At 40.4% G+C, this 26,444-nt stretch overlaps 2 protein-coding genes across 5 annotated transcripts; one reads left to right on the forward strand and one right to left on the reverse strand.

The window, feature by feature from the left end:
• The first annotated feature begins 9,452 nt into the window (after nucleotides 1-9,452).
• Nucleotides 9,453-19,411, forward strand: LOC139623075 (lutropin-choriogonadotropic hormone receptor-like). 2 transcript variants are annotated; one of them, XM_071480949.1, is made up of 12 exons: nucleotides 9,453-9,681; nucleotides 9,805-10,003; nucleotides 10,303-10,374; nucleotides 12,985-13,059; nucleotides 13,324-13,398; nucleotides 13,820-13,894; nucleotides 14,196-14,273; nucleotides 14,461-14,529; nucleotides 14,978-15,052; nucleotides 16,158-16,346; nucleotides 16,515-16,568; nucleotides 17,515-19,411. In XM_071480949.1, the coding sequence occupies exons 2-12, from the start codon at nucleotides 9,834-9,836 to the stop codon at nucleotides 18,662-18,664; spliced, it is 2,082 nt and encodes a 693-aa protein (XP_071337050.1). In that variant the 5' UTR covers nucleotides 9,453-9,681; nucleotides 9,805-9,833; the 3' UTR covers nucleotides 18,665-19,411. The 2 variants fall into 2 exon arrangements, with proteins under 2 accessions (XP_071337050.1, XP_071337051.1); XM_071480950.1 differs by lacking the exons at nucleotides 9,453-9,681; nucleotides 9,805-10,003; nucleotides 10,303-10,374; nucleotides 12,985-13,059 and adding an exon at nucleotides 13,082-13,100.
• Nucleotides 19,412-19,719: 308 nt separating this feature from the next.
• gtf2a1l (general transcription factor IIA, 1-like) lies at nucleotides 19,720-26,437 on the reverse strand. Of its 3 annotated transcripts, none has more exons than XM_071480953.1 (9): nucleotides 25,040-26,437; nucleotides 24,291-24,392; nucleotides 23,979-24,102; nucleotides 23,686-23,714; nucleotides 23,056-23,149; nucleotides 22,462-22,952; nucleotides 20,776-21,015; nucleotides 20,495-20,584; nucleotides 19,720-20,394 (listed from the first exon to the last, which is right to left on the reverse strand). In XM_071480953.1, exons 1-9 carry the CDS (start codon nucleotides 25,061-25,063, stop codon nucleotides 20,287-20,289), a joined length of 1,302 nt encoding a protein of 433 aa, XP_071337054.1. In that variant the 5' UTR covers nucleotides 25,064-26,437; the 3' UTR covers nucleotides 19,720-20,286. The 3 variants fall into 3 exon arrangements, with proteins under 3 accessions (XP_071337054.1, XP_071337052.1, XP_071337055.1); XM_071480951.1 differs by having other exon boundaries at nucleotides 23,686-23,735; XM_071480954.1 differs by lacking the exon at nucleotides 24,291-24,392 and having other exon boundaries at nucleotides 23,686-23,735.
• Nucleotides 26,438-26,444: the final 7 nt, after the last annotated feature.

Here is a 26,444-nt window from a genome sequence, read left to right on the forward strand (position 1 = left end):
GGGAAGGGTGCAACCAAGGTCCTCAAATGGACTCAAACAAGGCACGCTGCAGTTCACGGTTGGTTGCAGTTGGTTAATCCTGGGATTTCTCTCGTCTTCATTATTCTTATCAGTAAATGGAGTCTGGTGACACGGAGGATGGTGTATTAGATCCATGTATTTTAAGCATGTAGAAATCCCTTTCAACAGAACAAAAGTTTCTCAGCCAAACAAACAGCAATCAACCTTTATACTCGAGACTGTGTGCTTTGTCCAAATTATGATTTGGTGTCTTGATGTTTTCACAGGGATTATCAAATGTCATATAATGATTCACATCTCATTAAAATTGTAGCCTTTCTGATTTTCAATTTTTAATTAGCATATTTGGTTGCCACCAGGAGTCCCAGCTGCTTCTGTATCTTGATGGGCGACACCAGCTGTCCTCTGCACATGACTCGGTCTTATGCACAGGGACATGAGAAACTGAAGATTTCCTGCTTTATGGGCCATTAAGGTTTAGCACCCAATTTATTTATACTGTGGATGAAGACAGAACTGTATCTAAGACTGTGGAACAGATTTAACTGTTACTCCACAGGTCTCTCTCATCACCTTTTGGCTGATCAGAAATACTTGCTTACTGACTTCTAGACTGGTAAGATAAAAGCAGAGCATTCCTTTCAGCTAATAAATTCAAGGTGCTAGACGTCCAGGGCCAGACTCACCCACAGAGCTCAGATTGTGCCCAACAGGTACAGACAGTGCCGTCCTCAGACGTCCCGTTGAAAATGAGTAGCCAGGAGTGTTTTAGAGACTCTAATGGATCAGCCTGTAGAGCCACTCAGCAGCAGAAATGCAAAAGAATATCTGTCCTTCAGTGAGAAGTGTCCTCAGTGAACAACAACACCTCTTCTTCTAGATAAACGTCACCGCATCCAGAGAAAAAAGGTGTGCTAAGATGTGTTTATCAACACAAATATGCCAAGGGCTGGGCCTTAGTCCAAGTCTCCCACTCTCTCACTCACACACACACACACACACACACACACACACACACACACACACACGCGGACAGACACAAACACACTCAGCCAATACCAACACTGCTGTTGCAGTCCAGCTGGCACTGAGAGAGATGCTTTGATGTTGGCAGAAGCCAAAAAATCTGCTGGAATTGCATGAAGGGGAGAAGTTGTGAGCAAATCTGCCTGTAGTAAACATATTTTTGCAACTGTGCTGGAGATAATGTTGAGACATTTGGAACAAAAACATTTAAATGATTGCAAACTTTCCTAAGATCTTTTTTGTGTTTCATTTGGACCAACACTCAGCACAGATGAGACTGGACACAACACTATATTACTGACTGATCAGCACTAAACATGAAATATTGAGGGCTTTCATTTTTGAGGAAAACAGTTCCAAAGTCATATTTAACATCTTTGAATGAGTCTCGAGGCACCCAGCAAACATTCAAAAATATATTTGACAAGCATTGTTATTATCACTCTAATTGCTAGCTACTATTTGTAGGAGAAATCTGTTCATCGATTGGAAAGATAATTAACATGAAACAATATTGACTTTTTCTGCCCATTTATTCAAAACCATTGGTGTAGTAATAAATTGTAGTAAGGGTCCCAAAATAACCGAATGATTTGCTCTATTTTCTAAAGTGGGGAAAAGGGAAAGATGCTCAAATAGCCAGCTTGTCTTTACACCAGACCTCACTCTAAAATGATAAAATAGCTCCAAAATCCTCATACGCACAGACCAAACCACACCTTAAACACAAAAAAAGATTCCTGTACATCTGTCGTCCTCTGGACATTATAATTTGAGCTCACTAGCCTCCACCGAGGCTGTAACCAGGCCCGTGTTCCATTTTCACCACACTGATTATTCTTTAGCGTTGGATCAGAATGAATCAGTGATCAAAGACCAGCTGGCTTTTCACAGTCTGAACCCTGAGCTCAATCCCACATATAAAAGAGAAGTGCTCTCTGACACCTGTTGATCAAACTGAAGAACTACAGCCACTTCTAACAAGGTCTATACATACAGTAAGAGCATCAAACGGCACAGTGCATGATCAAACATGGCAGAAAAGATGATAGTATGTGAGCATGAGAGCTTTTTTGTTGGCTCATGCAGTGATGAAGAATCCTATTGTTGCACAAAACCTCTTTTGTGTGAGTTTACAGTGAACAAGGTTCATCTCCCGACTGGTTGTGAAAGGGTTAACTCTCTTAATGCCATATCTCTGTGATGCGTTTCGGATGTCCAAGGACCCGTGAATTCCTGCCCTGATAAGCTGTCAGGAGCATTGCCCTGTCTACAAATCGTGTGTGTGCATATGTGTGTGTGTGTGTGTGTGTACATTATTATGTATGTGTGTAATTGAGAATTGAGAGAGCGGACAGCCTCAAGGTCATATGCCATTAAAAACAGGACTGCATAAATTCCGCCTAATAATTCATAATAATGACTCCCCTGTTTGTTGGTTGCTTGTTTATCCCACGTTCATTAACATGCCAGCCTCATGGTGCTCATACTGCAAAATGTCTTATGAGTGGGAGTGAGGAAGAGTGATTAGAGGGCATATGGAAATGATTATAACCTGCTGAAGTGGAAGTATCCAAGAGCCACCGCGCTCACAAACAGAGAGGATTAAGTAAGTAGATTAGGAAGCAGAAGTCTGCTGGGGAGGTGTACAGTACATGTGTGTTGAGGTTGTTTGTGTGTCGCTATCTTTGCTTTGTCATGTTGAACTCTTTTGGCTCTCTTTCAGTCTCCTTGGCCATCACTTCCTTGTTTGCGATATGAGATTCCTGCGGTGCCCTTGAGTGTAGAGCCTTGATTTTTCTAAGTCCTGAAGCCAAAAACGATCATTCTGGTCCAACTAGTTCTTGTCAATGTCATTTTTGCTTTTACTGTATCATAAATATGTTGTTATAAATTAATGCACAAATACACTTTTGAGCCCCCACTGTGAAGTAACATAAACTGAAGTACCTAAGGAGATGTCAGAAATCAAAACATTATCAGCAAGTATTGTAAGCTCAGGAAGAGTGTGTAGTTATTCAAGGAACAAGATAAAGAAATACCAACCAATGACAAAAGGGGGACTGGAGTGTATGTAACTGGAGTCAGAGTCCAACCAGTAAAACATTTTAAGCTTTTTTAGAGCAACTCACTGGCATGACCAAGACAAAAACTTGTTCTTGAGCCCCCATTGAATTTTCTTGATTTCCCTGGGCACTCAGAAACCAATCAGTGCTCTAGAGCTGAAAAGAGTTCAAGGGGTTCAAGGGAATACTGATGCATTTTCACTATTTTATACAGTAAACTATTAATTGATTCTTAAAGAAAATTATGAGTTAGACTTATTAATGAAGAATGTGGTAGCAGTGTTACAGTACCTCTGTCATGGAGTAATAAGACCTTGTGTTAATTACTTGATAGAAAAAATTTTAACAATTTGATGAAGAAGAGCTTCACAAAAATTGGTACAGTATGAACTAAAATAATTTGTGTCTAAATGAAATCTAGCCGTAGAGCCAAATGATATGGAGTGGACCTGAGCCTAGTTTTTCCAAAGCTCAGTCACCTCTGAATAATCGTTTAAGTCAGGGTCACATCAAGGAGTTAATTGCAATAATAGCAAACAAACAAGGATTCTGCTGAGATAGCTAATCCTCCTCAGATCAAATTAACAATTGCAAATGAACAAAAATTTAAGTTTTCCCATTGCTACATAGCCAATGTTAGCATTAACAGCTGTTTACTGACAGTCTGAGGGAAATGTTGCGAGCTCAGAATCAAACTTCATTCCTTTACTCGCCCAAAATGACTCCTCTGGTGGAAAGCAACCCTTTTGTTTTCTTTCTATTTCTATCACTTATTTTTTTCCACTGACATTAGCATGCTAACCAGCTAGCTCCAGCCCAGTTGGCCCGTCTCATAACTTTTTGATGCCGAGTCACTGTGGCTGAAGAAGCTCGTGTAAAAACAGCAAGTAAACAGCTGTTAATGCTAATGTTGGCTATGTAGCGACAGCAAAACTTACAAATAGCTCCTTTAAGGCCTTGAAGTGCAGTGTGATGTAATACTGGTTTAATGTGACCAAGAGCGGACTGGGAGATGTTTGGAAAATCCCTGATCAGGTTTAAAGAGAAGACTGTTAAGTCTGACAGAGATGGGAAGAAGTTGATGTCAAGTGCTGAGCTGCAGCTTCGGTAAAGAATAAAACAAAGGGACTCTCAGAGGACGCTCAGTGCCCCTGTTGCCAATTACCTCAAATGCCACACTCGTGTGCTCACTCTTGAACTCGCTCCCTGAAAATGTCACTTTATGTGGAAATAACAAGTAAACAGCATTTGACACCTATGGCTGCTTCCACCACTTTGAGTAATGACTGCAGGCCTGTTCTGACTCAGCCCTGGTGTGTTTTACTGATGTTTGCGCTCCTTTTGTGCAATTCCATGTTGCGTTGTGTTGTTTTGTGTTACGTTCCACCGTTTCATGTTAGACTGCACTGTTGCACTGTTTTATGCTGCGTGGTGTCGTACTGTATCACATCATTTAGGGTTGTGTTGTGTTTCTCACACTCTACTAGTGTGCGCTGATAACCAGCAGGACGCTGACAGGTCAACAGCCTCCACCCAGAGGTAAGAAGAACCTTGTCACTAAAAAAGGAACCTCTAACTACATACAGTAACAAAGCAAGCGAAGGTGACAGTGTGAGGTGCAATCCCACCTATAGTCTGTTACGCCACATTAACACAGGTCTGAATGACACCTGTTCTCATCTGCCCCTCTGTTGCTCTAAAAAAAGATTCAGTCCATCTTCCACTTATGTGGAGTCAAATCATTACTGTTTACATGTCAAGGGTTTATCAGCATTTTCAAATTGTTTTCTCTGCTGTGAACATAAAAGCACAAAAACAACAGCAAGGTCAAACCTGAGGGGGAAAAAAAGGTGTTTTAAAGTTTTTCTGCAGAAGTGTGGACATGGCCTTAGAGTAAAACTCTCTGATCCTGCTCAGTGTAAACATGACCTCAGTCCTGTTCAGCTGAACTGTATATGTAGCTCATTAGGATTGAGAATGTAAACTCAGCCAAAGCAAGGAAACTGCACCAAAATTAGCTGTTTTATAGGAACAGAGAGACATGTGTTGAAATCTGAAAATCAGATAAAGATGATGTACACTGATGCCTATGTTCATCTTTTTCTACATGTAAATTTTGATTTTCAAAAATGTGTAAACCAACTCCCCAAGCTAAACTGAATGGAAAACAAGTGGGGCTGCAATGAAAAGACACAAAACATCCACAAAGACAAAAAAACTAAACAAAACACACACACACACACACACAGATGCAGCATGACCACAAAGAGATGAAAACAACCAAAGAGAGATGAAAAGTTGCCAAAGAGAGATGAAAAATTACCACAAAGAGATGCAGAAAATAAACTGACTGAAGGGAAACAAAATGAGCCTTTTACACGTGTGTCCCAGGGCACATTGTCTCATGATCTGTCTGGAGCTGGAGGGCATTTCAACTTCCAAATACCACCTGATAATATTAGATATCATAATACTTCGAGGTGTTTAATTGGCATTCATGTATTACACTGAATAATGAATAAAGAATGTAGTTATTAATAATGTAGTTTATTTGCTTTAAATGTGAGTCTGGGCACATTTTCACTCATTTTACAAATGTGCCCCCCTTTATTTTAAATACACGATCCAAACTGCTAATGCTTAAAAAGCAACAGTAATCTAACGATCAACTCATTGCAGCTATTAGAATATTGTGTTGAGCTATTATGAAATTTTAATGTGATGTAGCTCTGATTTTGAAATTGTGTCTTTATTGCTTTTTCCTGAACGTCTGCCCCCGCTGTGCGTGACCTTCTAGATGTGATGTGATGCACAGCGTGGTGGTCAGCACAAAGACATGGGCCAATTCATAGGGGTCCACTTGCATAAATTAGTCTCTCTTTCCTTGTCAGTGTGTTTTTCCTTCTTCAGGGTTTAACCTACTGGAACTTGACACTGTGCTCAGCAAAGAGGCTGGCAGGGAATTCAAGAGCCTTGGTAAACAGCACTGGGCAGTAACCTCTCCAGGGAGCTGAGTGTGTGTGTGAGTGCTACTCAGCAGCAGTCAAAGGAAGGTGTTGCTGTTCCGTTGACATGGGTCACGGTGGCAGGTTGGAGGGGCAGGATGGTGAAGCTGTATAAATGGGGTCAGGGTCACTGACAGCAGAGGAGGTGCAGCTCAGGATGTGGGTGACACGAAGCTTTACGTTTGACAAACTGGTGTAAATGGGACATCGGGCTTGTTGTTGTGATGTGTCATGTGATGTAAGGTGTAAAAGTGCATGTGGTTTTACAGCAGGCAGGTTGTGTTGAATTTGTGTTGCTGTTTTGAGTTGGGGTTTTTTTTGTTTGTTTTTTTTTCACTCTCCTTTTTCCCAGTTTGACAAGCCACCCTGTGAAAGGGTTTACTAGTGGAACAGCAAACAGAAGCATCTTCATCCATGGATCTGGTTAAATGGGGCTGTGGCACCTGTTAGTGCAGAAAGACAGGTCAGGTTGTACCATTAGTTTCCACAGACTCAGTGCTGCACTTATAAAAAATCTTTCAATGGAGCCAACCCACTCTTAGCCAACAGATCACAGTGGTTCAACAGGGAACATCCAGCCTTCAGTCAGTATGTTTATGTGTCCACTCCAGGTGTCCACAGACATGGTCAGAGTTACTTCCCATGTGAATTCATATTTGTATGGGTCCACAAAAAAAACCCATTGTGCTGCAGCATATAGTAGACCAGGCCAGAAGTAAAAAAAAACACAGCAGCAGAAAGGTGTCTTCATGTGTTCTCTAACATCAGATTTGATTTCTGTCATTTTAAATGGTACAGTATGAAGGCTTTTTTTCTGTTAACTGGTCTTTATCTTGTATATTTTTATAAATTGTGTTTCCTTTTAAGGCTTTTGAGACACTCAGTGAAAGTGGAGTATGCTGTACTTGAGTGCTGAGGTGCATTTGTGATCCTACAGTGCATTAAAAAAAGTGTTCCTCCCATCTCCACCCAGCATCTCTGGAGCTCAGCCAGACTGACCATCGGGTTCTTGGTCACTTCTCTTACCAAGGCCCTTCTCCACCGATTGCTCAGTTTGACTGGGCAGCCAGCTCTAGGAAGAGTCCTGGTTGTTCCACTTTTCTTCCATTAAAGAATTATGGAGGCCACTGTGCTCTTGGAAACCTTCAGTGCAGCTGATTTTTGTGTAGCCTTCCCCAGATCTGTGCTTCGACACGATCCTTTCCCTGACCTCTGCAGGCAGTTTCTTTGACCTCATGGCTTGGTGTTTGCTCTGATATACATTGTCAGCTTTGAGACCTTAAGTAGACAGGTGTGTGCCTTTCCAAAACATGTCCAATTAGTTGAATTTACCACAGGTGGACTCCTGTGGACTTTCCTTTTAAATAGATTTAATGATTTTGTTTGTTTTATTTAATACAGGTTTTTCACTGTCCCAGGCATCCATTGGTTTCCATTAGTTTCCATATGATATAGAAATCAATTAGCAGACTGTTGTAATCTATCTCAGTGACCATCAAGTATGCATGTTTTTTTTGTCTGCCTTACCTTATTGTTGAGAGCTAGTCTAAGGCCTCAGTTATATTCACTTGCACTTAACTTGGAGGATAATTTACATGCAGTGGATCGTCGCCTACGTAGTCTGAGCAAGCGCGTGACTAATCAAATTAAAATGGCAACATCCACCCAAGAAGAATTACAATACATTTGTTGTCTTTGTATTCTTTTAAAGATGAATTGTGGCGGTGAGGGTGGTGACAGACCTCCTCACACAGACTGTCTGCGCAGACATAACAAATTAGTGGGTACACAGATGTCCACACACTTGCATTCACCCTCAATGACAAAATTTACTTCACGTGGACACAAGTGGACCTTGCCGACCCTCGCATACTTGCAGATGTGTAAAGTACAACACTAGCTTAACCCAATAAGACCTAAGGCGCCCTCTAAAAAAGAGTAAACCTAAGCACTGAAAGCAACCTTCTAAAACATGAGGGTTTTATGAGAAGTTTGATGTTCACTAAAACCTTTATTACTCAGGAGATAGAAACATGACATAAAAAAAACATTTGAGAGCTCAAACATCTGACTTTGTAAACCATTGGCTTTGCCTTGGAAATCGTATATGGCTGGAAAAACAAGCACATTTGTCAAATTTCTCAGTTCAGTTCAACATTTTTGACATTTATTGATTTTTTTTTTTTTCTTTTTTTAATGTTGATGAACATCAGGGAAAAGGCAACGGTTTACAATTAAAATCAAAAGTTTAAAGGTCTCAAACGGTGTTTACTTCATGCTTTTTTCTGCTTCAAAGGCTGAAATAAAGGTTTTGTTTACAGCGTTGCATCAGGTGAATCTTTACCTGTAGCTAGTGATACTGGCTGACATGTCTCATCCTGACGCTGGTTAGCAGCTTTGCAGGTTGAATCTTTTACAATCTTTTAAGTAATTGTTTTTGTTATTTTCCTCCTGGTAACTGCTGTAATGTGCTTCAGTATCACTCGCCTTGCTCAGGTCCTTAGCCATTGTCCAAACAACAATTCTGAAAACTTTTTGGGTCTAAAATGGCTAAAATGACAAACAAACACATTTCCCATAATGGATTTTGCCTTTCTGACACGAAATTTCAGCGAATCACAATGGATTTTTTCGGTCACATGTCTTAAAAACAACGTAATCATGTACTACACATGTACGTCTCATACAGTCTTAAAGGGAGAATGACGTGTACATCACATCCGGTCTTCAGAGTGCAGATTTTCCAATCTTGTAGAATTAATAGAAACTGTTAGTTGCCTTAAAGATTGTGCATTGTGCTATTTCACCTGTGGACGGTGGCTGTGTGTTTCTAAATGCTGAGAAGACCAATGGTTTAATAGGAGGGACTCACATACACTTTTGTGCATGCTCTGTCAGCTACCAAAACAAAGAACAAGGAGCCTCAGACTACTACACATATAAAGGGGGTGTGACCTTGTTCTCTGCTCAACATTATTCCAGTATATCTTTACGTACAGGATAGGTATTTGCTGCTATATTATTGTTTAAAATTTGTTTGTAGAACCTTTAAATAGTAGGAAGAGCACATCGTTAAATCTAAAAATGTACAGCATGCAATGGTAAATAGTCAGTAAAAAGTCTACATGATTCATAGTTAAAGAGCAAACTCACTGTTATGGTCAATTGAAACAGGAGAAATAGTTTTTATTTCTGTGTTTTAACGGTGCAGCTAATAGGCTAAGAAATACAATATTTAAACCTCAAGGCTATCCAACTAGAAAGAAAACCTACATCAATTGAAAATGCAAAAAAAAAAAAAAAAAAAAAACTTACTCCTCACTCTTGAAAAGTGATTTATTACAAATAAAAGTGAGTGAACCCACCACATCACTTTTAACACCAGAGCCTTCATGATCTCCACCCACCAAACGTCACATCTCTGCAGCTCAGCTGTCAAAGGCAATCCCGCCTGTGTTTCACTGCGTTAGATCCTCTGAACAGAGAGCAAACTCGCAACCAATCTCACAATTACGGCAGCGCCTGAAGGCAGCACTGGACCCTGAAACCCAGGCAGAGCGCAAGTGGGAAAAAAAAGAGCATAAAATTATTTAGCCTTTTGCCTTTGGCTTAGCATACCAAGTTTCCCAGAGTAGTTTTTTTTTTTTAATCTTCAACTTTTTTTTTCTTTATATATTCTTTTTAAGATTCTGTAGTGAGTGGCTCGGTGTCACGCATGGCTCCCTGGGCGGTCTGGCTCCTGGTCGCGCTGTCCAGTGTCCTGAATGCGCGCTCCTGCTGGGCTTATACCTGTCCGGCCATCTGCCGCTGCAGCGCCGACTCTTTTCAGTGCAGCAGAGACACTCAGCTGGCCTCCCGGGCAGCGACAACATCCGTGCCTCGACTGTGAGTAAAACAGCTTTTTAGCTCTCGTCTGTAACCCTCCTGTGCATGATCTGTGTTGCTTTATTACCTACTGAACCCGTCAGCGCCCATGTAGCCTGCTACTTCATGGACTTTTTTTTATTTTATTTTTTTTATTTCTGGCACTTATGTCTGGCTTCTCACTAAGTTACTTTTGGACTTTAAAAAAATCTAATTTTGAAGGCTAAGCTCAGGACATTTTTTTTGTATTTTTAAAAAAATCTTTTTTATAGCCTATATTGTAAATAAAGAGTTAATAACTTTTTTTTGGATTGTTACAGATGGCTCACTCATCTGCCCTTGAAAGAGGTGCCTACTCATGCCTTCAAGGAGCTGATCAACGTCACGATAATGTAAGTCAGATGTACTCTGGGTGACTCAATGTTGCAGTAAAATGGGATTCATTTAGAAAAGGACACACACCGCCGATTTAAACTCCAGTGTTGACGAAACACACAAGCAAAGGAGAATGCTGCCTGATCAGAAAATGTTAATTAGCAGATCAATTTCTCCTTATCAAGGAAGTTGCATGTGTGTTGTGACAGAGTTTGGACATAAAACTTCTGAACAACTCTAAATAAACACACACAAACATTTACAGCATTGTGAACAGTGTTATTGCCCTGAGCTCTGAGTGAACTTACTGTAAACAGACCCACTGCAGGAACTGTCCCTGTAGCGCCGCCTACAGGAGTGTGTGTGCGGAGTATTTATAATGATGCAAGTGGTGAATCAGGTTATTTATCGATATATGCGGGAGCATAATACAGCAGCAATAAGAAATGGAGGAGTGTCTCTTTGCGACATGTACACACACCGGCCTGCCTGGAAATGGGTAGCCTATATACGGGTCATATTTTGGAGTATTAAACCAAACATTGAAGTAGTATGTAGTATGCTGTATGTATACTGAAGAGAGTATAAAATGCTGGAAAAGTGTTTCTGTCGTTGTTAGTGTTTCTGTGATTTTATGTCCATTAAAAGGACTTAAATATTTGAGTTTCTTGTGTTAAATTATTACACACATAATGTTTCGGTAGCTGTGATGATGAAAACTATATAATTTTCATAAATAAGACTTGTAAATAAAAATAGAGTGGGCACAAAATGTCTAAAAAAAATCATGTCCCATAATTTTGAAAAAAAAAAATCAAAACATGTTTCTGTGATGACCCGATGAACTCTGACTACTAAGACCTCACTTTCTCACAGTGTTGACATTTGTCTTCGACTTCCTGAAATATCTGCACTTCAGCTGGAGGTGTTGGTCTGGAGTTTACTTCCCATGGGAAAATATCATTTTAATTCAGTGGACAAAAGTTTCACCCACATGCTTAAGTCATCATGTTTCCTACATGTGCTTTGTTTAGAGTTACGCATGACTTCCATTTTTTTTCTTACAGCAGTACACTTCATTTTGTATTGTCAACCTGTAGGTACTTTGTCCCATTTAGTAATTAAAGAAAAAGTTTCTAAATGTAGATGTGATGTTATGTTTGCCAGTTAGTTAAAGATCAACAAAAAGGTGACAAATTACCCATATTCATGGATATTCTTTGTTAAACATGATCTATTTTAAAAAAAAAGAAAAAAGAAAACTGTTAAAAAAACAAAGTCAAGGTCAAGTACGTAAAAGCTAGACATTTTAAGACATTTTAAAGTTTAATAGTTTCATAACCAGCTGACCTCCCAATAGTTGAGCTGCTTGACAGCACAAGAACATACACAGTAATAAAACCTAAGAATTGTCTAAGGGTAAGAATACCAGACCAAAAATATCTCCACCGCTAAATCCAATTACAACAGAGTGAGATAGCTTGCTGAAAACATAACCTCTCTTCACCTTAATTGCTAATTAATTAGGCCTTATCTTTATCATGTTTACAGCTACTAAAAACTCAGTCAAAGCCATAACGGTATCCTGAATGGGTTTTACCATTTAATTAATATGCCCCTAACAGTTTAATGAGCAAATATGAAATGTTTGTTACCCTGTGGTGAAATCATTTGCAGTTTAAGCAGAGTGCGTTTGACTTTGTTCTGCTCCTCAGGGACGAGTCTTATCAATCTCAGATACTTTACATGTGATAGGTTTATTCCGTCGCTATCAAAAAGTAGTTTTTAGTTGAGAAAATAAATTCAAGTTTAAATGGAGTTGCAGATGGTTCACAGATCTTTTAGCCCGAAGCAAGTTAGCCAGTTAAACCAGTGTCAAGGTGAAATGACACAAGGAGCTGCGTGAAGTTTGCCACCGATGACGCAAGCTGGAAATCACAGAGCCACTTCATCGTGATGATCATGTGCAAAAAAGCTTTTCATGCGCCGTAAGTGGTAATTATGACACTATACGCAATGCAATCAGAGGAGGGGATAAAATAAAAAAAATACAAGCAGCGCAGATGGAGTCATTTAATTGTTTCTTGGTGTGAAATGGAAGCAGAATGACATTAACCCCAAGAAAAGTGTCGGCTAATTACAGCGGAGCGGGAGTCTGAAACGATGATTACAAAAGGAGGATGGAGAGGAAAGTCAGCCATCAGAAAACAAAGTGTTCAAGGACAAATCAAAAAGTCTTGTTGACTTTGTTTGTCTCTGAACCTCTTTGTTTAGTCCTCCTTCTTAAACATCTTCACTAACTCATCTTGGCCTAGATGCGTCCGAGATGCATGTTTGGATTTTTTCCAAACATGAGGCGAAGGCGTGTGTGTGTGTGTGTGTGAGAGAGGTGATATTTTAATATTTCCCTCATGGTTTGTATCCCTGTATCAATCAACTCTGCCCTATTTCCCAAAGAAAGCAAGTATGTGTGGATATAAATCCATAATAAACACTGTGTCTCTCTTAATATTTGTTTAACTAAAATTCCATATTTTCTGGCTGAATCTGAGATGTTTCCAGAGTAATTTGTTTACAGTCTCTTGTTAATCTGTTGACTGATGTGGAGCCATTTCTTTGTGTCACAGTGAGATTTCCCAGAGCGACTGCATCGCACAGATACAGAGACATGCCTTCCTCTCCCTCCACAGCCTGACGCAGATGTAAGCGACACTTACCTTTCCATCACACATCCTATTTAAAGGTGATGAAAGCAATTATTCATTTGAACAGCTGGTATGTGTTTTGCATTTCATTTAAGTTCCACAGGATTAACCTCTCAATTACAAAGCAGCGTGTTTAATCCTTGACTTCCAGAGCGGCTGATGCATTATGGGTTTTTTTTTTTTTTTTTGTGTTTGCTTGTTGAGGGCAACTGACAACATTGTTGTAATTACTGATATTTTTTCTCATTTCTGTTCCTGCAGTTCGGTGCAGAATATCAACAGTCTGAGGGTTATTGAGAAAGGGGCCTTCACTGACCTGCCCAAACTGGAATATTTGTAAGTCTTCCTATTATTATTGCTATTATTCATCTATTTAAACCCCACTGAGCAGCCGGTGGGTCAGTCATTACAATCTCATTCTCACAGCATTGTTCAAACGTGACTTTATATTAAATGGAGATCCCAGAGTCTCCGTTAAGGGGACTCTTGTTGTTTCTTAACAGGCATCAGTACTTGTATTACAAAAAAAAAAAAAAAAACTAGCTAAGGCTAGTCATGTCCCTATAAAGATTAAAATCAAATTAACAGAAATGATGAGTTGGAATAAGTCCATACAGAATATGTATGACATTGTCAGACCGTGTTGAAAAAGATGTGGAACTAAAAGGGCTGAGATAATCTGTGACTCTTTTGCAGACACGTTAAAGAGTTGCCTTTAATGCTTATGATCATCTGCTTCTGCTGCTCGTCTTCACAGGAGCATCTCTAATACAGGAATGATAAACTTCCCAGACTTCACAAGTATCTCTTCCTTGGCGCCAAATCTTATCCTGTAAGTAATCCTATTTTAAAAAATAGTGTGTTTCCAAACTGGATTAGTGTCTTTCTGCAATGTTGCAAAAGTGCACGTTCCTCATATTCCAACTCTTGAGTAGAACCCAAGTTGCTCATTCTGAGCCCAGTTCTACTTTTATCTATCAATGTCACGATGCCACTAACCCTGCTGCAAATACTGCAACTGGGTCACAGTTCAAACTGCTCTTTTTTTTGTATGTATATACATAATTTTGTCTAACTGATAATTGAGCCAAACTGCCTGAGCGAATGGTGAGTGTTATCTCTTCCGTGTGCAGAGAAATGGCAGACAACATGAGGATCGACTTCATTCCTGCCAATTCTTTCCAGGGTATAGCAGAGGAGTTCGTTGACATGTAAGTGCAGGAGTCAGTTTGTTTTTGTTACATTATCGGAGCTGGCAGCAACAATTTGTCACCATTTGTTAAGAATGTTTTTTGATGTGTCTTAATATGCTTATGTAATTGAATGTTCAGTTCTCTGACCTTGGTGATAGGTGCTTTTGACAGCGAACTAAAATTTATAACATTGTGTCCTTGGCAGGAACCTCGTTAGAAACGGCTTCAGGGAAATAAAGTCACACGCGTTCAACGGAACCAAACTCAACGCACTGTAAGCATTTTGATGATCGAGATTTTTCCCTCATACAGTACTAGCCTAACAACAACATCACAGGTCGATACAGTATGTTGCTCTTAAGTATGTTGTTCATCTTTTAAGCTTGTCTTTTTCTAATCTTAAAAACTGAGTGTACCAGTAAACAAATATTATGTAAGACTAAACAAAGATTGGACGCCCCGTTGTTTTCTTGCTCTGCCCTGTACTGCTCAATGTTGATGGGGACGAGATATGCGCAGACACCCTGCTGTCTAAAAATATTGCTCATCTTCCTCAGTGTCAAATTGAGAAAACAAAAAGCAGATAAAAAATGGTTTTGGGCACTGTTGGACATTAGCGTGTCATTTTGAATTTTCTTTCATACTGTATGGAAACTGCAAAACTACAGATTGTGGAGGAGTGAAGGTCACTTGTGTTACAGTTGTTTTAATGTCTTTTGTAGAATTTTGAGAGACAACATGTATCTCAGTTACATTCAAGAAGATGCCTTTGAAGGAGCCACGGGTCCGAGTTCTCTGTAAGTGACAGTAATTCAAGTTAATAGAACCAATAAAACCAAAGAAAATGTTGTGATAAGTTTCCAGGAGTCAGCTTAAAAATATATAATAATATATTGAAAATAGGCTTTTTTTCCGCCTCTTAGAATAATGTATAGTAGAAAGATGACAGGAAATTTGGGTTAATGGGTAATGTAAAATTTTTGATTGTAGCAAAGCAAAATATGACAGAGGACAATCATACATTCTCTATCTATTGTTGTTTAAATCGACGGGATTGTGGTGATGATTTGAACTGGGTCAGTGATGCAAGATTAATATTCATAACAATGTTTATCATTTTATTGTATAAACATTAGGGCAGTGACAGTCAGTCTGTGTAAACAACCAACAAGGCAGCCAGGACTGCTGAATACTGATTATAGTGAGCAAACAGTCAAGTTTGAGGAGCATACAGCTCACAAGGTCTCTGACTGCAAGCAACCCTATTTTGTAGATATGAAATTTCCTCTTATCTTGCTTATGAATTAGTGTCTGTGGTATTTACTGACATGCTGGAAATGCCAAAGGTCTTTCTTTTGCCTGTGTGGGGTCCAATGTGATACCTCTGTGTAATGTCAGGTTACAAGTATCCAATCAAATCAGGAAGCAGAGTAGATCCCGAATTTTACTTTGCTTCGGATAAAATGAATTCAGCCCTGTATGTCATTGTAATTACAATGTCCATTCTGTGATGAAGCACTTTTGTTGTGAATGTGCATCTCTTTAGAAAAACAGCATGATTTGCTCACTGGCTTAATGAATATGAAAACACTGTAAATTAAGGCTTGGCTGCCGCAGTCACTAGAGCTCAATGAACACCTGTGGGAGGTTCAGCAGATTTGCCTGAAACAGCATTTCTTTGCACCATCAACAAAACACCAAATGATGGGCCCTCTTGTATGAAAACCTGGCTTCGCATCTCTCCAACAGAGTTTAAATTACACATGAAATCCCAGCTGAGGTACGCAGCTGCTCTAGTGGCTCGTGGTAGTCCAATGTCTCATAAAAACACTATTTTATCGGTAGCTACTTTACTAATCCCCACTGAAATGTATGTCTACGTTCTCTGCGTGTGTGATTCAGGGATGTTTCCTCCACAGCTCTGAGTTCCCTCCCACCTAAAGGGTTGAGGCAGGTGAGGTTTCTGAAAGCCAGCTCTGCGTTTGCTCTGAAGAGTCTCCCTCGTCTGGAGAGCCTGGCTGAACTGGTGGAGGCTGAGCTCACGTACCCCAGCCACTGCTGCGCCTTCCACACGTGGCGTCGAAAACAAAGGTAGCTGACAACCACTCCAAGAGATGTAGCAAATCCATTCACATCTGCATAAAGAACAAAAGCTGCTCTGCCCAATGAATGCAGATCATCTGGAGTTTGGTAATTAGCAGTTGAGTTTATTGACATTTTGTGTAATCTAACCTTTTCTTTTCCTTTTTTCATTTAAAGGGAAAGTGCCTTAAAGAACTTCACAAAGTTTTGTGATCTCAGCGAAACAGAAATGTGAGTTACTTCACTGCACACTTAGGGAATGTACAAAACGTATTGGGGTGGGAAGGGGAGTGGATTTTATAATTTTTTTTTTTTTTTAAATTAAGACCCCTTCCCAACAATATTAGTATTTCATCCGGACCTTCCCCTTTGAAAAAGATGCATCACTATTGAATTGATGCAGTTCATTTTGCCATTAATAACTTATAGTGTACAAAGAATTTGAGGGGTACTCTAATTTACAGCCAAATTAAACAAAAGCAGTGGATTTAGCAGGATTTTGGATTTTAACATAACAAAATGTCCTGTTTACTAAATATTCATATATATTTTTTTAACCTAGAGCTGTCGCTGTCACTTTATGTGACTCATTTAACTTTATTTTAATGAGCTTTAATCACTAATAACAAACATTCACCTCTATTCTGTTTCTCAGTCATATTGATGCCATTAGCTTCCAGATCATTTATGTGAGAAAAACTCTCATATAGTGTTTCTCAAACTTTTCACATCAGGGACCCTTTAACTGATACAAATTAGATCACAAACCCCCATCTCATAAGATTTTGTCCCAGAGTTCCCTCATCAGATTTTAGCTTTCAGTTGTTTTATTACAGAGTGTGTTTGAAAGCCATGATGAAAAATAGTCATACATTCTGCCATTGTGTTACATATGGATGATGGGGACTTTGAGAACCACTTCTCTAATACACAGACAGATTGACAGTCCGTTGATAAAAATATTGAATCTTTTATTGACAGATTAACTCTGGATGAGAACAAGTTAAAGAGCTTTCCCCTGCTCTCCCAAAAAACTTCAGCAAAAAAAAAAACCAAAAAACACCAATACTCCCTTTTCTTCATCCCCTCACCTCAATAATTTTCATACTGTCCCTTAAGCAGATAGTTTTCCTTGATCAATTACTCATGTTAATCTTAACATGTTTGTATTCTTCAGGGAGCCCACTGCAGATAGCGTGAATCTTATTGATGACATCAACTTTCAGTATGCAGACCTGGAATTTGATTGTCTTAACAACCCCTTCGTCAAGTGCACCCCAAAGCCAGATGCCTTTAACCCCTGTGAGGACCTGCTGGGCTCTCCCTTCCTGCGCTGTCTCACCTGGGTAATTACAGCTTTCGCTGTGACTGGTAACGTGGCTGTTCTGGTTATTCTGCTAATTAGCCACCATAAGCTAACCATCTCCAAATTCCTCATGTGTAACCTGGCTTTTGCTGACCTGTGCATGGGGCTCTACCTGATGCTCATCGCCTTCATGGATCACTACTCCCGTCACGAGTACTACAACCATGCCACGGACTGGCAGACCGGGCCTGGGTGTGGCATAGCAGGGTTTTTGACAGTGTTTGCCAGTGAGCTATCAGTATATACACTGACTGTGATTAGCCTTGAACGCTGGCACACCATCACCAATGCCATGCATGTCAACAAGAGGCTGCGGATGCACCATGTGACAGCCATCATGGGGGCAGGCTGGGGCTTCTCTCTGCTGGTTGCCCTGCTCCCTCTTGTGGGGGTCAGCAGTTACAGCAAAGTGAGCATCTGTCTGCCCATGGACATCGACACACTGGGCTCTCAGGTTTATGTGGTGGCTGTGCTCATTCTCAATGTTGTTGCTTTCATTTTGGTCTGTTACTGTTACATATGCATATATCTGAGTGTTCACAAGCCAGAGCACTCTACTCGTCACGGAGACACCAAGATTGCCAAACGCATGGCTGTGCTCATTTTCACTGACTTTATCTGCATGGCGCCAATCTCCTTCTTCGCCATCTCTGCAGCCCTGCGTATGCCCCTCATAACTGTGTCTCACTCAAAGATCCTGCTCATCCTTTTTTATCCCATCAACTCCCTCTGCAACCCTTTCCTATACACCATCTTCACACGGGCTTTCAGGAAGGACATGTGTCTGCTGCTGAGTCGCTGCGGCTGCTGCCAGGCCAACGCCGACTTCTACAGGTCACAGACCCTGGCTTCACACCTCAACTGTACCCAAAAAATGGCCACCAGGAAACCACACTCACTTAGCTTCTACGCCTACCACATTAAGATGAAGGGTTGCTTTCTAAACAAGGGAGCCACATGACCATCAACATATAGAATTTTACTATGAACGTAAAGGCAGCATCTGCCGTCTTGCTAAAAATGTAGCATTTCTTCAAAAAAATTAGGTCAGAGTGAAGAGATTGTCATCTTGTACGTGGCAGGCAACAGATCAGTTTTGATCTAGGTTAGTTTACAAAATGAGAATTTCATCAGTCAGGACCAAAAGACCTCAAATTGAAGACAACAGGTGCTGTAGTCTCCATTTCTACACAGTTAATGTGGTACAAAGAAGCAGTTTGATGGAGCAGGAAAGGGGAACAAATAAAAAAAGGGCCAGTTTATTTGCAAAGCTATCCTAACGCTTATCATTGATGGCCATTTATTAAGATCGAGCTATATAAAACAGCACCTGAGTAAGATGCTGTTATAAGCAGAAACATTCAGTTCTATTAAAGATCAATAAGTGGACATTATTTATTATTATGGGCTTATAGAGGTTGAGATTTTAAGTGTGAATACAATGAGGTAAATGTGATCAAATGTAACATTGTTTAGTTCAGCAGAGATGAGTTTTAGTGCCATCTGTTGGATTGTTGTACTCGGGAGACTTAAAAACTGCAGACAGACACTGCCGACACAGCACCCACATGAACTCAACTAAAGCCGAGTCTGGTTGATGAGAAATATTACTGCTGTTTAAAGTGTCCTGGATTTTCACAATAAGACATTTCATTAAAAATAAAAAGTGCATACAATTACTTCTTCTAACCATCTTTTTTTCAATTATTTTCCCCATTTAGAAAACAGCTGTTGAGTCTTACATCCCATAATATATAAAGATTCACATGCCAAGCCTCTACTTCTACTCCACTGGTCTCTGACGCACACACACACGGTTCCATTAATTCTCCCTCTGTGCAACACAATGTGTAATTGCGAACCTGACATATCAATAGTAAAAATATTTTCCAAAGATTTGTCACATAGACTTTCAGTTTTGTGAGTTGGTGCTGGATCTGTCACACGACCCTCTTTCTACCTTGTTTTCAAGGGACGTCACTACAGCTTCAGAGCAGTAGGAAACCTTAGCATAAGTACTGAGCACTATATCTATTTAATCAATGTTGAAAAGAAAAAAAACCTTAGTATAAAAACTAAAATGACAATGAGGCAACACTGGCTTTGTGCAGAGAAAGAAAAGAGTTCATTGACTGCAGCACAACAGTACAGTTCAGCATATTTGATACGTGATTAAAAGGGAAAATGCTACAATGTTAGGAAATCAAACAGCAGTAGGTATCTTCAAAGCAACAAACTCCAGGTCAAATAATGTTTTGTTTCTCTAATAAAGAAAACTATTTAACAAAACGTTATACAACATAAATTCATGCTGTTTGTCTCAGCAAATTGGATTTACAAGCAACACTAAGTAAATCGGTTGTAACATCGTAATTGACTTGCAGGCTTGCTCTGATAATTGCATTATAAAAAGAAAGAAACTAAAGTAACAGTGATTTTGCTCGGTGGCGTTTTTACTTCCTGCCCTCTGTGCCAAATTACACCACTAAGAGGTCTAAATTCACTAATTGTTTTTCCCTTTTAAATCATTGTTTCCCCCGTTTCTACATGATTGTCTGATCTTTTCAGGAAGGCATAAGCTCATTACCACTCAGCTTCCCCTACAGCTTTAGAGAACACGTAGTCCCTGCCTGCGTAACACATCACTCCATCTTTCAGATGAAACTTCCAGCGGTTCTTACTACGGTGAATCTGCAACAGAAAGAACATTTTACAATATTAAAAGCAGTATTCAGCACTGGGCTTTGTTGAGAGGTAAATAATGCCCAGTAGAGAGCTGAAATTTTCTTACTTTGTCATACTGGCAAACGATTACATTGTCAGTATCAAAGAGATCTGGGATGTCCTGCTCAATCACATCATCACCTGAATTCAAAGGATCCTTGTCAACAGAAAGTGTGTCATAGGAAACAAATTGTTAAAATGTGCAATCAAGGAAACGCTGTTGGAAAAAAATGAAAAAAATGTGCTGCCTGCAAAACATGACATGGTACATGTCATTTCTAAGGAAAGAGGCACTGAGGAGCTGCTTCAGTGTAAAACAAACAAAACATCAAAATCACTCCCGCTCACCTCTTCCTCTACATTAGCGAGTTCATCTGCTCCCTCACTGTCGCTGCTGGAGGAGATGCTGTTGCCGTCACTGCTTCCATCTCCTTCCTGCAGGGCCTTGATGGCCTCTGCGTTGATTATGCCCAGAAAGTCGTTCTCTTCCAGCGGAACTCCATTTTCCTCCTCGACGTCAGAGTTGTCTGCAGGACCATCCAGCTGAACGATGTCTGACAGTTCACTGTAGCTGTAGCCCAGGTCCATCTAAGTAGGAATGGCAAGAAGAAATGTAATGGTTATGCCACGACAATATTCTTAAGTTTGAAGTTGGCGTGGGAGTAATGGTTATGGTAAGACGACTGTTCTTTGAATAATTCCACTGCACGTTTGCTGTTGCTGTTAAAGTGCAGCACTCAGGTATTTGAGATTTGAATACAATTCATGTTGAGAACATCATGATCAAAAAAAACCTAAAAGTGGTAAAGTTTGATTACATGATTGCTCATTTTAATCACAAATAGAAACATTTATTTCTGATAAATTAAAGGGGCATTCCAACAATTTAGTACTGAACTTCCATAAAGTGGTCCATAACGAAAAAAAAAAGAAAAATCGTAGCCGAGGCTAAAACATCTTGATTTTTACCATATGAAGATCAACGTAACCTCTGTGATGTCATCCGTAGGTTTCTGGAGAGAAGTTTTTAAGCTCAGAGTGGGCTGCTCCACTGTTGCCATCATGGCAGTGCCTGACTCTGCCTAACACTGGCTAGGGCCAAAATGGGCAAAGAGGCGGCGCAAGTGTGGAGCCGAGAGGTGTGGCAAGCATATGCTCACCCACCTGTCACTTAAAGCCTTTAATTACGCATAACTCTAAGCCTCAATAAAATGTAAACACTCCCCCCTCTGTGCAGTTGTCATGAAGAGGGGATTAGCTACAGAGACCAGGCTGTTGGGGAAAGTTGGGCATTTTAACATGGGAGTCTGTGGGGACTGTCTCACTTTTGGAGCCAGCCTCAAGTGGCCATTTGAGGAACTGCATGGATTCGTTTTTCAGCTGCGGAGGTTGCTGCTTGACTCTTGCTTGCTAGTATCAGTAAAACCAAAAACACTGGACCCTACACTTCCCACAATGCAACTGAATGTCTTTCATCCCAGCCTCTCTGTCTAATTAACATCCATGTCTTTTAAACCCACATTTTGTGAGCACCTCTTTAAAAGAACATTTTAGGAAATACACGTATTCATTTTCTTGCCTGGAGTTAGATGTAAAGATCAAAATCACTTTCTGTTGGTCCAGTCAATATAAAGCTACAGCCAGCAGCTGATCTTAGCTTAGCATAAAGGTTTAAACTAACTGACATGTTTATTAATGAGCTTTAGAGTTGCTGGAAGGCAGATTTTGTTACCATCAGACAGAGCCAGGCTTGTTGTTTCCCCTGTTTTCAGTCTTTATGCTAAGCTAAGCTGCTGCTGGCTTCAACAACACATTCAGCATACAGATATGAGAGTTGTGCCGATCTCCTCATCTAACTCGTAGCAAGAACGTGAAGAAGTGTTATTTCTAAAATGTGGAATTATTATTTAACAATACACACCTGTACTGCGACATCTGGTCTTTTTCTATTTGTGTTTCTGGCATTTGCTTAAAAAAAGGAATATTCTTATAGGAAGACTGGTCTTCAGTCTTTTCAGGCGCTAGTTTCCTCACCCTTTGTGCTTTCTCTCTCTCCTCCTCGATCACTTTTTTCAGGATGTCATCAATGTCTCTGGTCTTTAACTGCGCCGTCTGTGTCAAAGCCTCCTCTGTGCTGAGCTGGAAGTCTAATACCTGACTGCAGGGTGAGGCGGTCATACTTAAGTTCACAGGTTCAGGTTGTGGACTCGGCTCATTTTCTCTCAGCGTGACCTCAGACGATGGAGAATGGACCCCCTGAAGTTGCGAGGTGTCAGCATCAGGAACCTGTGGCTGCTGGGAGGGGCTGCCCTCTTGACTGGGGAGAGAATGGGTCTTTGGTTGTGGCAGCTGTGAGGCAGCAGTAGCTGGAAGAGGGGAGGGCTCCCCCTCCTGAGGATGACTGGTAATTGGTGGGACTGTAGCTGACTGAGGGGCAGGAGCTTTCTGTGTGGGGTGAGACACAGTTTGCTGACCTGCTGGGGCCTGAGTAACCACAACAGGAACGTTGACCTTGTATAGTTGACCTCAGTGAGACGAAAGAGAAGGGTGAAATGTTATTTCCACCAGACAGTCTGGGCTAAAAACAAGAACAATTGTAGGCCTATAACAGATAAATTCATGGCGTACCAGAGGCTGTCTGTAGAGTGACTCCTGCTGGAATCTGCACAGGATAAGCTAACCCAGCAGGAAGAGAGAAAGTAGCCACCGCCTCCGAGTTGTTCTGCAATTCAACATTATATGTAAAGGAGTTAAATATTTTACCATGATAACCATCTAGCTGAGTTTATCTCCTTAAAGTTTCCAGGACTTGCACCATATTTCATTGTTTTTGAGAATTTTTAGTTCCATATAAAGATAGAAAATTCAAACCACCATTATTTTCAAGACCAATATTAAATCTGCTTAAATTTGCCTACTGAAGTTCTGAGGTCATTAAAAACAAGCAGAAACTAGTAAAAACAAATCCTGAAATTTGATTGGTTAAATTCAGAGAACAAAGGATGAAAAAAATTAAACTTACACAACTGGGCCACCAAGCATAAAATCATCGTGGATCAGACAGGTCAGTCATATGATGCAAGTGTGTTAGCTATTTAAAAAAAATCCTAGATGCTCAAGTCTGTTTTTTCCTCTTGAAATTTGGTGTCTTTACAAATTCAATTTAGGCAACTTGATTTTTTAAAATTATTATTTTACTTTGCTTCTAAATAAGATCAAAAAAGGAGGCGATGGACTGCAAATCTTGACGACACTTGCCTTGACTGGGAAGCTGTGGATATTCTGACCTGCAGGGATCACAACTGAGGCTGAGAACATAAACCAGAACTCTAGATCATTTCAGTTTCAGTAGTTTCTAGTTATACATGTACAAATTCACACCAAAAATGTCTTAATCCAGAAGGTAGTCTGCTGTTGTGCACACATTAAATCACAGTAAATGAGCTGCTTGAAAATACTGGCCTGATCTGCAGTAATTCAAAAGTTCAAATGTATCTAAAGATGTTAAGTTTTGTTGGTAAGCAATTGAGTTTCTAGTGGCACTGTGTTACCTGGCAGCTCTTGATCAGTCTGACTGTAGCTGGCAGGGAGCTGGAGCACAAAGCTCGATGAGTTGATGTTGTTTTTCCTGAAGTCTTCCATTGCTTTAGACTGCATCATCTTTGACTCCCAAAGCTGCACAGCAGAGGACACAGCAGTATGTCTCCCTGCTATGGTGCATACTTCCTCACTAGATGATCTAACTTTGCTGCAACTGACAACTTGAGTCAAAATATAAATTATAGTTATAAAGTATACACAGTTTTATTTATTTATTTATTTATTTTTTATAAGGAAGCAGGGTTATGTAAAGTATGGCTCACACGTCTTAACTCGTCCAGGATGCAGTCTTCAAGCCCTTCATCCAGGAAGAGCTCCCTCATACTCTCAATCACATCATCAATTATGGACAAGTAGAGTTTGGCCTGTAGTTGGTTTCAGAAAGTTTAAGTCAGAAGCTGGTGAGCTGCTTGTGAGGATGAAGTGACTGATCACAACCAGTCAGTGTGTGCTTTATAAGCAACAGACCAAACTTCATTCAAACATCTCCCTTTTCTATGTTGCTGACTGTTGTAAGAAGTAGACTCAAGTGCTTAAATATAACTGAGGACATTTTCTGAACACATCAAAGTCACTCTTCACTTCGGGGGTTACATATAATCTCTCAGTAGCCTGTAGTTGTACGTTTTTTTTTTTTCCATTTTTCTCAGAATGTATTTCAGATAAGATCCCTCACTGTGCAATTAAAATAATCTGAGTTCAAATGATAATGGCATAAAATATTTCTAGGCAGATTTCTTAGAGAGACACCTCACGGTTGACAGATGGTGATATAATAAGCAATGTGAGACATAATTGATAAGATTGCTGGATGAGATTTGGTTTGACGTGATAAATTAAACTGCACTGAGCTATTCCAAACAAACAGCGACATAAATATCCAAATAACAAGACTCACAACAAGCAGCCTGTATCTGAGCAGGAGAGCACAGTCATCAGGCTGCTCCACGTCCATAAGGGCCTTCACTCAATACCACAGTTTTGCCATTATGAGTTACCCTGTAGCGCTTACCACGGGGCCTGTGTTGGTCAGCATGACTGAAGGCAAAACCCGCAGCGCAGCGGTGACAGAGGGGTTTCCATTAAACGGGAAAGATGGCTCATAAAGTTAAGGGCGACAGAGTCGGGTTTGTTTTGCCTGGAGCGACGCGCACTCACAGGTGACGGTGATCAGGCTCCGCCGGGAGGTGTGGCTGGAGGCGGTCACATGTTTGGATCAGGGGCCTCGGTGAGAGCTGGCTCCCCTCCACACCACCTCACAGATCCACCCGCAACCTTCAAATACTTCGTTATAGCAAACAGTAAAACCTACAGGGAGAAAAACACCCTGGCGCTGAATAAGGCTTCATGACCTTAGTCGCGGCTTATCTCAGACATGTAGTGCTGTTATAGTTATTCAATCCCTCAAATATTCTTGTCCTGCAGAACCTCTCCATCTCTCCTTTTCTGGTTACTTTCTGCAGAAAGGTTACACTGTTCCACATTTTTTTCCAAAGCTCTGGGAGCTCGGTGCAGTTTCTGATCCCTGGAGTGCAGAATGCCAGGAGTTAAAAATATTTCACCCTTTACAAAACACTTCATTTTGAACTTGGCATTCAATAGATCTGTGGCAACAGCGAGGGGCCGTGACCCCTGCTTCCTCCAAGCATCCATTTGGCAACGCTGGCTCTCTTTCAACACTGTAGGTTGACTCCTCTGAGGAGGATGAGAGTGCTGCGGCTGAACAGCAGCAACATGAGACACCCCTTTAGATACTGCAACCGCTGAAACTAGCAGGCACTTAGCTGTCACACAACTACAAACACAACCCTGGACTCAGATAGAGTCCGTCCTTGAATTATAAGTAGATGACACTCAATTTAAAACATTAGCCTTTTTAGGTTTGTTTAGAGCCCAGAAGTAACCCAGACCTTGGTTACTTCTTTGCAGTGACAAACAAAGCCCCCTGTAATGATCAACCTGAACTTGAAAAAAACATCTAAAAACTTGTAGTAGATAACCATATAATGTTTAAAACACAGTTAAACACAATAGAATTAACTGGGTGATAGTTTAATAAACAGGGTATAGGGTTAATAACCATCTTTTTGTGTGTTTAAAGGCTTTTGTGAACCTGACTAATGCATCAGTTCCCAGATCATTATTGTGTTCAGTAAATATTCAGTGTCTTAGTGTGGTGTTTCAGCATATGCAGCTTCTCCAGGTTTGTTTGGCCACAAACAAAAGCTTTGAGTGGGAGCTCTGTCATCGGGAGATTTTAAAGCATTTTGGCACGGCAGCATTGCTTTCAGGGCAAAAATATCACTCCACACCCTGCCTACATATCATATGTGTTTACCACAGGCCAGAACAAAATTATCATTAAGTGGTTTGGGACTTAGTTTAACAAGGTATAAACTCAAAATGTGTTTTTTTTT

This window comes from Trachinotus anak, unplaced genomic scaffold (genome assembly GCF_046630095.1).
Source record: "Trachinotus anak isolate AG129_WGS33_773 ecotype Australia unplaced genomic scaffold, CSIRO_AGI_Tana_v1 ptg000007l, whole genome shotgun sequence".
Classification (NCBI taxonomy): domain Eukaryota; kingdom Metazoa; phylum Chordata; class Actinopteri; order Carangiformes; family Carangidae; genus Trachinotus; species Trachinotus anak.

Coding starts and splice junctions, on each gene's coding strand:
- LOC139623075 (XM_071480949.1), top strand. CDS start 9,834: ATGGCTCCCTGGGCGGTCTGGCTCCTGGTCGCGCTGTCCAGTGTCCTG. Junction 10,375..12,984: donor CTGATCAACGTCACGATAAT/GTAAGTCAGATG, acceptor TTTGTGTCACAG/TGAGATTTCCCAGAGCGACT. Junction 13,060..13,323: donor CTCCACAGCCTGACGCAGAT/GTAAGCGACACT, acceptor CTGTTCCTGCAG/TTCGGTGCAGAATATCAACA.
- gtf2a1l (XM_071480951.1), bottom strand. CDS start 25,063: ATGCTGACCAACACAGGCCCCGTG. Junction 24,103..24,290: donor TCCTGGACGAGTTAAGACGT/GTGAGCCATACT, acceptor TCTGCTGTGCAG/CTTTGGGAGTCAAAGATGAT. Junction 20,585..20,775: donor TCGCTAATGTAGAGGAAGAG/GTGAGCGGGAGT, acceptor TCTGTTGACAAG/GATCCTTTGAATTCAGGTGA.